Here is a 14,363-nt window from a genome sequence, read left to right on the forward strand (position 1 = left end):
CCTCCCCTTTTAGTCGCCTTCTACAACATGCAAGGAATACATGGGAAGTATTCTTTCTCCCCTATCCCCAGGGATAAATCCCTAATAATACTTTACAATATAATGTTATCAAATTTAGTTAAAATAAATCTGCTGCCTTCCCACAAAAGCCAAAAAGTTATGTATAGAACCAACAAGGATTCAGTCAATCCTTGTTTGTGAACACAAGGATAAATACAAAACAATTATTCATTCGCATGTTGTTGATATTTTGAAATGCAAATGCATCATATTCTTCTGAATTAAAGTTTGGAGCGTGTCAGCCAGTCAAAGTCTTGAACTTTGCATTGAGCTCCAGGGTTGATCATCACATTAATAAGTGAAGGCTTGTTTTCTTCTTCAAGAGCCTGACTAACTGCCTATTGCAGTTCAGGGACAGAATTACAGAAGAAACCAGTTTCACTGAACATTGAAGCCATGCATTCATAGTGTACAGTTGGCAGAAGTGATGTTGGTGGAGTTGCAATAGCAGCATCCATTCCATCTCTTATTTCATTGAACAATTCCTTGTCCAAACCACTGTAGATGCCATTATTGTTTACAATGATGACTATGATGGGTAGTTTGTAGCGGTAAATTGTTTCCATTTCCATACTGCTAAAACTAAGAGCAGAATCTCCTTCAACACATATGATTCGCTTGCCTGGAGCATGGTCTTGTGCCCAAAAGGCTGCTGCAATGGCATAACCAAGACCAACACCCATTGTACCAAAAGTACCTGCATCCAGTCTGTGGCGTGGAAATTTGTTGAGCAAAATAGTCCGTCCAATGTCCATGGTATTGGCTCCTTCACTGACAGTAATACAATCATGTGGTAACAGCTGGTGAAGGTGATGAAGTACTGCGTAGTAGTTCAAAGGTTCTGAAATATCCTGGGCCATTTTAGTACTAATACTTTTGTTGTCCTGCACTTTCTCTTGAAGTTTAGACCACCAAGGTGAGTGTAAGGCAACAAGAGTTCCTGGTACTGCTTCTTGGAGCTGGCCACAAACTGCCCCTAAGTCACCTAGCAAAACAGCACTTCCATTCACACTGTTGTGGAACTCCTCAGAACATAAATCCACATGTATAAACTTTACATCTGATGCATATAGTGGAGGGTGACCAAAATGAAGAATCCAATTCAGTCTTGCTCCAAGAAGCAGAATCACATCAGCCTCCAACTATCCAACAATCCAACAATGCTTTGGTGCAAGCAGGAGCCACACACAAAGGGTGGTCATTGGGTACAACACCTTTGCCCATTGGTGTAGGTAAGAAGGGTATACCAATCTTTTCTAACAAACAATGTATCTGTTCTTCAGCATGGGCATAGGCAGCACCCTTCCCTACCACCACCAGAGGACGCTGAGCACCACAAAGCAGTGCAACTGCCTCCAAGACAGAGTCTGGTGATGCTAGAGATATTGGAGGTGGGGGACACTTGGGATGCTGAAAAATCAGTGACTCGTCTACTCTCTCAGCTATGAGATTTCCATATATATATATATATATATATTTTTTTTTTTTTTTTATACTTTGTCGCTGTCTCCCGCGTTTGCGAGGTAGCGCAAGGAAACAGACGAAAGAAATGGCCCAACCCCCCCCCATACACATGTATATACATACGTCCACACACGCAAATATACATATCTACACAGCTTTCCATGGCTTACCCCAGACGCTTCACATGCCTTGATTCAATCCACTGACAGCACGTCAACCCTGGTATACCACATCGCTCCAATTCACTCTATTCCTTGCCCTCCTTTCACCCTCCTGCATGTTCAGGCCCCGATCACACAAAATCTTTTTCACTCCATCTTTCCACCTCCAATTTGGTCTCCCTCTTCTCCTTGTTCCCTCCACCTCCGACACATATATCCTCTTGGTCAATCTTTCCTCACTCATCCTCTCCATGTGCCCAAACCACTTCAAAACACCCTCTTCTGCTCTCTCAACCACGCTCTTTTTATTTCCACACATCTCTCTTACCCTTACGTTACTTACTCGATCAAACCACCTCACACCACACATCAAACATCTCATTTCCAGCACATCCATCATCCTGCGCACAACTCTATCCATAGCCCACGCCTCGCAACCATACAACATTGTTGGAACCACTATTCCTTCAAACATACCCATTTTTGCTTTCCGAGATAATGTTCTCGACTTCCACACATTCTTCAAGGCCCCCAGAATTTTCGCCCCCTCCCCCACCCTATGATCCACTTCCGCTTCCATGGTTCCATCCGCTGCCAGATCCTCTCCAAGATATCTAAAACACTTCACTTCCTCCAGTTTTTCTCCATTCAAACTTACCTCCCAATTGACTTGACCCTCAACCCTACTGTACCTTATAACCTTGCTCTTATTCACATTTACTCTTAACTTTCTTCTTTCACACACTTTACCAAACTCAGTCACCAGCTTCTGCAGTTTCTCACATGAATCAGCCACCAGCGCTGTATCATCAGCGAACAACAACTGACTCACTTCCCAAGCTCTCTCATCCACAACAGACTTCATACTTGCCCGTCTTTCCAAAACTCTTGCATTCACCTCCCTAACAACCCCATCCATAAACAAATTAAACAACCATGGAGACATCACACACCCCTGCCGCAAACCTACATTCACTGAGAACCAATCACTTTCCTCTCTTCCTACACGTACACATGCCTTACATCCTCGATAAAAACTTTTCACTGCTTCTAACAACTTGCCTCCCACACCATATATTCTTAATACCTTCCACAGAGCATCTCTATCAATTCTTTCATATGCCTACTCCAGATCCATAAATGCTTCATACAAATCCATTTGCTTTTCTAAGTATTTCTCATATACATTCTTCAAAGCAAACACCTGATCCACACATCCTCTACCACTTCTGAAACCACACTGCTCTTCCCTAATCTGATGCTCTGTACATGCCTTCACCCTCTCAATCAATACCCTCCCATATAATTTCCCAGGAATACTCAACAAACTTATACCTCTGTAATTTGAGCACTCACTCTTATCCCCTTTGCCTTTGTACAATGGCACTATGCACGCATTCCGCCAATCCTCAGGCACCTCACCATGAGTCACACATACATTAAATAACCTTACCAACCAGTCAGTAATACAGTCACCCCCTTTTTTAATAAATTCCACTGCAATACCATCCAAACCTGCTGCCTTGCCGGCTTTCATCTTCCGCAAAGCTTTTACTACTTCTTCTCTGTTTACCAAATCATTTTCCCTAACCCTCTCACTTTGCACACCACCTAGACCAAAACACCCTATATCTGCCACTCTATCATCAAACACATTCAACAAACCTTCAAAATACTCACTCCATCTCCTTCTCACATCACCACTACTTGTTATCACCTCCCCATTTGCGCCCTTCACTGAAGTTCCCATTTGCTCCCTTGTCTTACGCACTTTATTTACCTCCTTCCAGAACATCTTTTTATTCTCCCTAAAATTTAATGATACTCTCTCACCCCAACTCTCATTTGCCCTCTTTTTTCACCTCTTGCACCTTTCTCTTGACCTCCTCGCCACCTCGCCACACATGGAATAACATCCCCCTCCCCCCTCATGTGTGCGAGGTAGCGCTAGGAAAAGACAACAAAGGCCCCATTTGTTCACACTCAGTCTCTAGCTGTCATGTAATAATGCCCGAAACCACAGCTCCCTTTCCACATCCAGGCCCCACAGAACTTTCCATGGTTTACCCCAGACTCTTCACATGCCCTGATTCAATCCATTGACAGCACGTCGACCCCGGTATACCACATCGATCCAATTCACTCTATTCCTTGCCTGCATTTTCACCCTCCTGCATGGTCAGGCCCCAATCACTCAAAATCTTTTTCACTCCATCTTTCCACCTCCAATTTGGTCTCCCACTTCTCGTTCCCTCCACCTCTGACACATATATCCTCTTGGTCAATCTTTCCTCACTCATTCTCTCCATGTGACCAAACCATTTCAAAACACCCTCTTCTGCTCTCTCAACCACGCTCTTTTTATTACCACACATCTCTCTTACCCTATTATTACTTAATCAAACCACCTCACACCACATATTGTCCTCAAACATCTCATTTCCACCACATCCACCCTCCTGCTCACAACTCTATCCATAGCCCACGCCTCGCAACCATACAACATTGTTGGAACCACTATTCCTTCAAACATACCCATTTTTGCTTTCCGAGATAATGTTCTCGACTTCCACACATTCTTCAAGGCTCCCAGAATTTTCGCCCCCTCCCCTACCCTATGATTCGCGCATATATTTACATACATATATACCTATCAACATATACATACATGCACAGACATATACATATACACACATGTACATATTCATACTTGCTTGCCTTCATCCATTCCTAGCGCTACCCCACCCCTCTCGGAACAGCATTGCTACCCCCTGCTTCAACAAGGTAGCACCAGGAAGACAGACACAAAAGGCCACATTCTTTCACATTCAGTCACTAGCTGTCATGCATAATGCACCGAAATCACAGCTCCCTATCCACATCCAGGCACCACAGACCTTTCCATGTTTTACCCCCCGATGTTTCACATGCCCTGGTTCAGTCCATTCACAGCATGTTGACCCTCTTTTACCACATTGTTCCAATTCACTCTGTTCCTTGCATGCCTCTCACCCTCCTGATACCTCATATCTTTTTCAATCCATTTTTCCACCTTCAATTTGGTCTCCCACTTCTCCTTGTTCCCTTCACCTCTGACACATATATCCTCTTTGTTAATCTTTCCTCACTCATTCTCTCCATATGTCCAAACCACTTCAGCACACCCTCTTTTGCTCTCTCAACCACACCCTTTTTATTTCCACACATCTCTCTTACCTTTTCATTCCTTACTTGATCAAACCACCTCACATCACTTATTGTCCTCTGTAGATTGATATAATTTCTTTGAAAGCCATTTTTGTAGTATCTTAATGTGTTTTGCTTGTTTTTCAAATGTACTTTGAATCATGCGCAATACCTCTCATAATGCATTGCAGTTTCTCCATGTGATAGTTTTTTGATTAATAAATGTGTCTTTGAAGCTACCTAATTTTTCTGTTAATCAACGTCCCATCCATTATTGTAATTTTTCATATGTTGACCATATAACAGTTTTCTGAGTATGGCTGCACTTTCTAAATTTCATGGTAATACAAAAGTTCAAATTAAGTATGTGGTGTTATTATGTTGTGTGACATCTTTTAGATCATGGAATCTGTGTTACGAGAAATGTTTTTTTATCAGTTAATAAATTTTTAGTGACCTCCACTTAATCAACAACTGATTGGATGGCTTGTGTGCAGTACTCAAGAGACCCATCAGAATTTGTTATTTTCCCTTGCTTCAGTGAAAGTGAATGGATTTATGGTTTAAGATATGTTTGGAAGTTGTTCATTGAGACTTGTAATGTCGCTGTAATTTTTAGTTTTTATGGATGGAACACAAGTGAATGCTAGTGAGATGGGAGGATAGTAGTTCACTCACAAACCAAAATGAAGCAGTGTTGAAATTGCCAGAATTGCATGTAGATGATGCTTTTTGATAGCTGAATCAGAAAAGAGGTAGAAAGAATGGCAAGTTTCTTTGATGAAATGTGTAGAAAAAGGATGTTGAAAAGGAATGAAAGGCCGTTTCATGTTTTTGAAATAGACTGGTTGTACTAGAATATTAGTTTGATTGGAGGAGGATGTTGTGAGTACAGAGGTTCCTTGCTTACCACAGTTTTGCCAACCATGGGTTTGAGTAAATATGCTTGGAATGATGTACACCAGTTTACCAACCAGGGTGTCAAGTTTTGAGTTACCATGGTTTTCCATAGTACCACCAAACTTTTTCCCAAGCATTGGACTGCTTGTGGCCCAGTTCAGCAGACCACCATATAGGGAATGGCTGTTGTTATAACCAGGTGGTGGTGTTAGGGTGAGCATCAAGGTAACCTTTAATGCAGCATAGCTGGTAAGGTGCTTTGTGGGAGTATGGCGGCATGGCATGAGGGGTGACACACTCTGATCACATTATATGTTTACATTTTTGTCCATCATTTGTTTGTACTTGTATAATGCATACATTTTGATTTTGAAGCATAACATGCTTGAGGACAAATGAAGAGAATGAATGTGGAAAGGTTGACAAAGAAGATGTATGTGTCAGAGGCGGAGGGTACAAGGAGAACCAGGAGACCAAATTGGATGTGGAAGGATGGAGTGAAAAAGATTTTGAGCATTTGGGACCTGAATATACTGAAGGGTGAAAGGTTTGCTCAGAATAGAGTGAATTAGAACGATGTGGTATACTGGGGTTGATGTTCTGTTAGTGGACTGAACCAGGGCATGTGAAATGTCTGGGGTGAGCCATGGAAAGTTCCTGGGGCCAGGATGTGGATAGGGAGCTGTGGTTGTGATGCATTACACACGACAGCTAGAGAATGATCGTGCATGGATGTGACCTTTCTTTGTCTGTTTCCTGGTGTTACCTCGCTGTTTCCTGTGGGGTGAGTTGGTGTTAGGATTGGATGAAGGTGAGCAAGCATGGATATGTACATATGTGTATTTGTGTATGGATATATATGTCTATGTATGTGTGTGTGTATATTATTCATTATATTTAGTATACTTGATTGCCGTTTACTGCGTCAGCAATGTAGCACCAGGAAACAGATGAATGACCCATCCCCTCATGTGCACATATATATACATATATGCCCATACACATACATACACATACATATCAACATATGCATATATGCATACACATGCACAGACCTATACATATACACACATGTACATATTTATACTTGCCTTCAATCCATTCCCAGCACCACCCTGCCCCACAGAAACAGTATTGCTACCCCCACTTCATTGAGGTAGCACCAGGAAAACAGGCAAAAAAGGCCACAATTGTTCACACTCCATCTCTAGCTGTCGTGCATAATGCACCGAAACCACAGCTCGCCATCCACATCCAGACCCAACAGACCTTTCCATGGTTTACCCCCAGATGTTTCACATGCATGGTTCAGTCCATTGACAGCATGTCCACCCTGGTATTCCACATCGTTCCACTTCACTCTATTCTGAGCACACCTTTCACCCTCCTGTATGTAGGCCTTGATTGCTTAATCTTTCTCCCTCCATACTTCCACCTCCAATTTGGTTTCTCGTTTCTAGTTCCCTCCACCTATACACATATATCCTCTTGGTAAATCTTTTCTCACTTGTTCTCTCTATATGTCCAAACCATTTCAACACACCCTCTCCTGCTCTCTCAACCACACTTTTTATTGCCACACATCTGTTTGCCCTTTCATTACTTACTCCATCAAGTAACCTCACACCACATATTATCCTCAAACATTTCATTTCTAACACATGCACCCTCCTCCGTCCAACCCTATGATACTATTGTTGGTCCAACACTACTGTTCCCTCAAACATACCCATTTTTGCTCTCTGAGATAACGTTTTCTTTCCCCACATTCTTCATTGCTCCCAGAACCTTCACCCCCTCCCCCACCATGTGACTCACTTCAGCTTCCAGGGTTCCATATGCTGCTAAGTCCACTCCCAGATATCTGAAATACTCCCCTTCCTCAAGTTTTTCCCCATTCATATTTGAATCCCACCTATCTTGTCCCTTAACCCTGCTAAACTTAGCTAATAACCTTGTATGTATCATTCTTTGTCTGTTACCAGGTGCTAATGCGGGAAACAGTGATCAAGTATGATAGAAATATATCATTCTTGGTCTTTATATACAGAACATTATTTACCTGAACATCTGAATGAAATACCTTTTTGTCATTGAAAATATAGAATCTGAATTGAGAAAAATTTTGTTTTTTTATTATGAAATTGACAAATCTGCCCTATGAATATAGCATGTACCTTTGATGATCCAATGACTCTTTCTGACATTTTATGGGTGGTTGTGATGTATGATATTATCTCTAGCTGTGTTGTTAGGTTGCAAGTGACACCTGTGGATAAAATATGGAATCAGACATCAGCTAGGAATTTAAGATATTGCTGCCAAAATCTTTGCCTGTCTTCTACCATGTTGTAGGCTGTTGAGCAAACCAGTGTACTGGCATGTTGTAGTCCAGGGGTTAAGTATATATGAGTCACATTAGAGGCAGTTTATTCTTCATCCATGCCATATGAATAGGAACAGAGTTGTTATAGATGTATAGGTAGGCAGATTGAATTATGAAAATGCAAGATTATTATGAGGCATAGGGAGTTTTAAATCACTTGCCATAAATACAGTTGGTAACAAAGGAATTTTATGATTTTTTAACTGTTGATTTTTTTATATTATTATTTTTATACTTAACTGCTGTTTCCTGCATCAGCAAGGTAGCGCAAGGAAACAGGTGAAGAATGGTCTAACCACTCATATACACATATGTATGTATACATAAATGCTCTTTTTTTTTTTTTTTTTTTTTTTTTTTTTATACTTCGTCGCTGTCTCCCGCGTTTGCGAGGTAGCGCAAGGAAACAAACGAAAGAAATGGCCCAACCCCCCCCATACACATGTATATACATACGTCCACACACGCAAATATACATACCTACACAGCTTTCCATGGTTTACCCCAGACGCTTCACATGCCTTGATTCAATCCACTGACAGCACGTCAACCCCGGTATACCACATCGCTCCAATTCACTCTATTCCTTGCCCTCCTTTCACCCTCCTGCATGTTCAGGCCCCGATCACACAAAATCTTTTTCACTCCATCTTTCCACCTCCCATTTGGTCTCCCTCTTCTCCTTGCTCCCTCCACCTCCGACACATATATCCTCTTGGTCAATCTTTCCTCACTCATCCTCTCCATGTGCCCAAACCACTTCAAAACACCCTCTTCTGCTCTCTCAACCACGCTCTTTTTATTTCCACACATCTCTCTTACCCTTACGTTACTCACTCGATCAAACCACCTCACACCACACATTGTCCTCAAACATCTCATTTCCAGCACATCCATCCTCCTGCGCACAACTCTATCCATAGCCCACGCCTCGCAACCATACAACATTGTTGGAACCACTATTCCTTCAAACATACCCATTTTTGCTTTCCGAGATAATGTTCTCGACTTCCACACATTCTTCAAGGCCCCCAGAATTTTCGCCCCCTCCCCCACCCTATGATCCACTTCCGCTTCCATGGTTCCATCCGCTGCCAGATCCACTCCCAGATATCTAAAACACTTCACTTCTTCCAGTTTTTCTCCATTCAAACTCACCTCCCAATTGACTTGACCCTCAACCCTACTGTACCTAATAACCTTGCTCTTATTCACATTTACTCTTAACTTTCTTCTTCCACACACTTTACCAAACTCAGTCACCAGCTTCTGCAGTTTCTCACATGAATCAGCCACCAGCGCTGTATCATCAGCGAACAACTACTGACTCACTTCCCAAGCTCTGTCATCCCCAACAGACTTCATACTTGCCCCTCTTTCCAAAACTCTTGCATTCACCTCCCTAACAACCCCATCCATAAACAAATTAAACAACCATGGAGACATCACACACCCCTGCCGCAAACCTACATTCACTGAGAACCAATCACTTTCCTCTCTTCCTACACGTACACATGCCTTACATCCTCGATAAAAACTTTTCACTGCTTCTAACAACTTTCCTCCCACACCATATATTCTTAATACCTTCCACAGAGCATCTCTATCAACTCTATCATATGCCTTCTCCAGATCCATAAATGCTACATACAAATCCATTTGCTTTTCTAAGTATTTCTCACATACATTCTTCAAAGCAAACACCTGATCCACACATCCTCTACCACTTCTGAAACCACACTGCTCTTCCCCAATCTGATGCTCTGTACATGCCTTCACCCTCTCAATCAATACCCTCCCATATAATTTACCAGGAATACTCAACAAACTTATACCTCTGTAATTTGAGCACTCACTCTTATCCCCTTTGCCTTTGTACATACACACACATATACATATACATATCAGCATATACATACATATACATACACAGACACATACATATATACACTTATATATATTCATACTTGCTGCCTTTATCCATTCCCGTTGCTACCCCAGCACACAGGAAATAACCCCCAATACAAATGAATAATTTTTAGATTTATTGTAAATTTTTTCTTTTTGCTAGAACTTCTAAAACATGTCCATATATCATATACCTTCTTTATATTGACAGGTGTGGAACTACAAGCTGCGGCGATGTCTCTTCACGTTGCTTGGCCACCTGGATTACATCCGTACGACAGAATTTCATCAGGTTAGAAGTCTTATACCTAGCTTTATTCCTTTCCATGTATTTACATTGTTTCTTATCATGCCTTGGTAATTCTATATATTAGCCCCTTCAAAGACTTCTTACTGTAACCACTCGTTAAAACAAAAACCTTGTTTATAAATCTTGCACTTTGAGAGAGCAGAGATAAATGTTTAGTCTTATATTGGATGCAGAGTTTATGAGTCAATGACACATAGGTGATGTTATATGTTATCATAGTTCTGTTTTAGAACACTTTATCAGGTATGTGGCTTTATTCATAGATCTTAATATCTCAGGAGTTATTTTACTTTCTTTTTGCTCCTGAGATGGCTTTGATTGCCATGTCTTGCCTATGTCATGTTGATCACTATAGAAAAAAATCTTTAGGTCTTTCCACTGGGAAAGTATTTTAGGTTCTTATATTTATATTTTTAGCTTTCTTTTATTTTGATGATTTTATGAGAAGCATTTAAAGATGAAAATTATAGTTATGGTAATGAAAGTAATTATAGTGATTCCTTTATACCTTATTGCTTTCCTGCTGTTGTGAACAGTGGCCTCGTTTATGCTCACTCAGTCTCTCACTGCCATGTACAAAATATCAAAACCAGAGACAGCTATCCACAACCCAGCCCCACAAATTATTATACCATTTGAATGGATCCTGCTTACACATTCCCTGGTCTTCTGATTTACAGTATGTCGCCGCTCCTCTGCTCATTCAGTCCAATGCATGTCTTTTGGCATGTTAGATGATTATTATTGTATAGGCTGTATGTAATAGAAATATTAATGAAGATACTAGAATTAAGTTTTTATCGAGGATGTAAGGCACGTGTACAGGTAGGAAGAGAGGAAAGTGATTGGTTCCCAGTAAATGTCAGTTTGTGGCTGGGGTGCATGAAGTCTCCATGGTTGTTTACTTTGTTTATGGATGGGGTTGTTAGGGAGGTGAATGCAAGAGTTTTGGAGAGAGGGGCAAGTATGCAGTCATTTGTGGATGAAAGGGCTTGGGAAGGGAGTCAGTTGTTGTTCGCTGATGATACAGTGCTGGTGGCTGATTCGGGTGAGAAACTGCAGAAGTTGGTGACTGAGTTTGGTAAAGTGTGTGAAAGAAGAAAGTTGAGAGTAAATGTGAATAAGAGCAAGGTTATTAGGTTTGAGGGATAAGTTAGTTGGAAGGTGAGTTTGAATGGAGAAAAACTGGAGGAAGTGAAGTGTTTTAGATATCTGGGATTGGATTTGGCAGCGGATGGAACCATGGAAGCAGAAGTGAGTCATAGGGTGGGGGAGGGGGCGAAGGATCTGGGAGCTTTGAAAAATGTTTGTAAGATGAGAACATTATCTCGGAGAGCAAAAATGGGCATGTTTGAAGGAATAGTGGTTCCAGCAGTGTTATGTGGTTGCGAGGCATGGGCTATAGATAGGGTTGTGTGAAGGAGGTGGATGTGTTGGAAATGAAATGTTTGAGGATAGTATGTGGTGTGAGGTGGTTTGATCGAGTAAGTAATGAAAGGGTACGAGAGATGTGTGGTAATAAAAAGAGTGTGGTTGAGAGAGCAGAAGAGGGTATATTGAAATGGTTTGGTCTTATGGAGAGAATGAGTGAGGAAAGATTGACAAAGAGGGTATATGTGTCAGAGGTGGTGGGAACAAGGAGAATTGAGAGACCAAATTGGAGGTGGAAGGATGGAGTGAAAAACATTTTGAGCGATCGGGGCCTGAACATGCAGGAGGGTGAAAGGCGTGCAAGGAATAGAGTGAATTGGAACGATGTGGTATACCAGGGTCAATGTGCTGTCAATGGATTGAACAAGAGCATGGTGTATTGAAATGGTTTGGGCACATGGAGAGAATGAGTGAGGAAAGATTGACCAAAAGGATATATGTGTCGGAGGTGGAGGGAACGAGGAGAAGTGGGAGACAAAATTGGAGGTGGAAAGATGAGTGAAAAAGATTTTGTGTGATCGGGGCCTGAACATGCAGGAGGGTGAAAGGAGGGCAAGGAATAGAGTGAATTGGATCGATTTGGTATACCGGGGTTGACGTGCTGTCAGTGGGTTGAATCAGGGCATGTGAAGCGTCTGGGGTAAACCATGGAAAGCTGTGTAGGTATGTATATTTGCGTATGTGGACGTATGTATATACATGTGTATGGGGGTGTGTTGGGCCATTTCTTTCGTCTGTTTCCTTGCGCTACCTCGCAAACGCGGGAGACAGCGACAAAGCAAAAAAAAAAAAAAAATGTTTATGTATGTATACGTTGAAATGTATAGGTATGTATATGTGCGTGTGTGGGCGTTTATGTATATATGTGGATGGGTTGGGCCATACTTTCGTCTGTTTCCTTGCGCTACTTCGCTGATGTGGGGAAACAGCGACAAAGTATAATAATGATTATAATAATAATAAAGAAAACTAGAATTAATGTAATGATAATTTCTTTTTCTTACATACTTTTTATTTTTAAGAGTTGGGTCTACAAACACCTGATACACTCTCATTCATTTCTTCATTCATTTTGATATACTTTTTTTTTCTTCATCCGAGATGGCCATGATTACTCCATGTTATTTCCCATGTTATGTTGGTGACTGTAAAGAAAGAGATTCTCATGGAACTAAGTAGTGGAAAAGTGAAAGACAAGAGGCAAATGATTAAAAGATTTAAAGAAAAAAGAATAGAGAGAAATCCTTAGAAGATTTTGTTCTCAAATTTACAAAGATTTGTAACACATTCCAAATTGAAATATGAATTCAGTGAATACGTAACAATAACTGTATAATCATAATAGATACAAGGGAAATGTGGCCAAAGAAAGAAATGAAAGGTAAAGCAAACATAGAGGGATTGGAAACTTTCTGAGCTGATAGAGCTATAATTTAACGGATTGAATAACAGTACATGCCCGTATGAAATGAAAAGGAAAACAAATGAGAAAAGATGAATTGCAGAAAATGTGAAATTGATTACAAGTAATTCAGCTATAAACATATGAAACATAGTAACATATAAACCACCAAATTGAAGCTAGCTGAATTTGATGAAATTTCACTGGAAATAGAAGAGGTGTTGAAAAGGATTTGTGAACCTGAGCCAGTTACTATATGGCCTGTAGACAAATTGGGAAGAAATGAATGCAGAGTACAGTTGTTGATGCCATATTTATTTTTATACTAGTTCGCCATTTCTTGCCTTAGTGAGGCAGTACCAGGAGCAGAGGAACATTGGTCTCATTTGCTTTCATACACTCATTGGGTTTCATGTATAATTTACAGAAAACAGACCCTACCATTTGCAGCCTAGCCCATATAGACCAGTTCCATGCTTTCTGCAAACTGCTTCATATCCTGAGGTTAAGCCCATAGATAGCATGTTGCCTCCAATATACCTCATCACTCCAGTTTGGTTTATACCCTGCATACCTTTCATCTACCTAAATGTTCAGTCCCTGACACCTCAACCCTCTTTCACCCCACCCATCCATCTCCTACTTGGTCTTCCATTTCCTCTTGTGTCTTCCACTTCTGCCATGTAGATACTCTGTCACTTGTAGGCTTTTCTTCTTCCATGTAGATACTCTTTGTCAGCGTTTCTTCACTCATCTTGTAGCCAAACCATTTCATCACACATCTGGTCAGCCCTCATGCTACCACACCTTGCCCTTATACTGTTATTCGTTTGCTGATTAAACCTCTTCACACCAAATGTTGTTCTTGGGCTCTTCATTTCAAACGCATGAACTCTCTTCTGTTCTTTTGCATTCAGGGCCCAAGGCTTGCAAATGTACATTTTCAGAATTATTGTACCTTCTTACGTACCAATCTATGCCATGACTGACAGTGAGCTCTCCTTCCCCACACACTTTAATGGACTCGAGATCTTTGCCCACCTTACAGCTCACTTCAGCTCCCATGGTTCCATCCGCTGTTATGTCCACTCCCAGGTACCTAGAACACTCGCCTTCATCCAGGTTTTTCTAATTCACACTCATCCTATCCTTTCT

The 14,363-nt window shown here is 41.2% G+C and overlaps 1 protein-coding gene and 1 pseudogene across 5 annotated transcripts in view; one reads left to right on the forward strand and one right to left on the reverse strand.

Annotated features, from left to right (window-relative positions):
• Positions 1-14,363, forward strand: part of alphaCOP (coatomer subunit alpha) — a 270,633-nt gene that overhangs the window by 141,290 nt on the left and 114,980 nt on the right. For all 5 annotated transcript variants that reach the window (XM_071670568.1, XM_071670569.1, XM_071670571.1 and 2 more), the window contains exon 4: positions 10,277-10,357. In XM_071670568.1, coding sequence (XP_071526669.1) covers positions 10,277-10,357 — 81 coding nt within the window. The remainder of the gene's footprint in view (positions 1-10,276; positions 10,358-14,363) is intronic.
• Positions 155-1,524, reverse strand: LOC139753754 (2-hydroxyacyl-CoA lyase 1 pseudogene; annotated as a pseudogene).

This window comes from Panulirus ornatus, chromosome 15 (assembly GCF_036320965.1).
Source record: "Panulirus ornatus isolate Po-2019 chromosome 15, ASM3632096v1, whole genome shotgun sequence".
In the NCBI taxonomy this organism is placed as follows: Eukaryota; Metazoa; Arthropoda; class Malacostraca; order Decapoda; family Palinuridae; genus Panulirus; species Panulirus ornatus.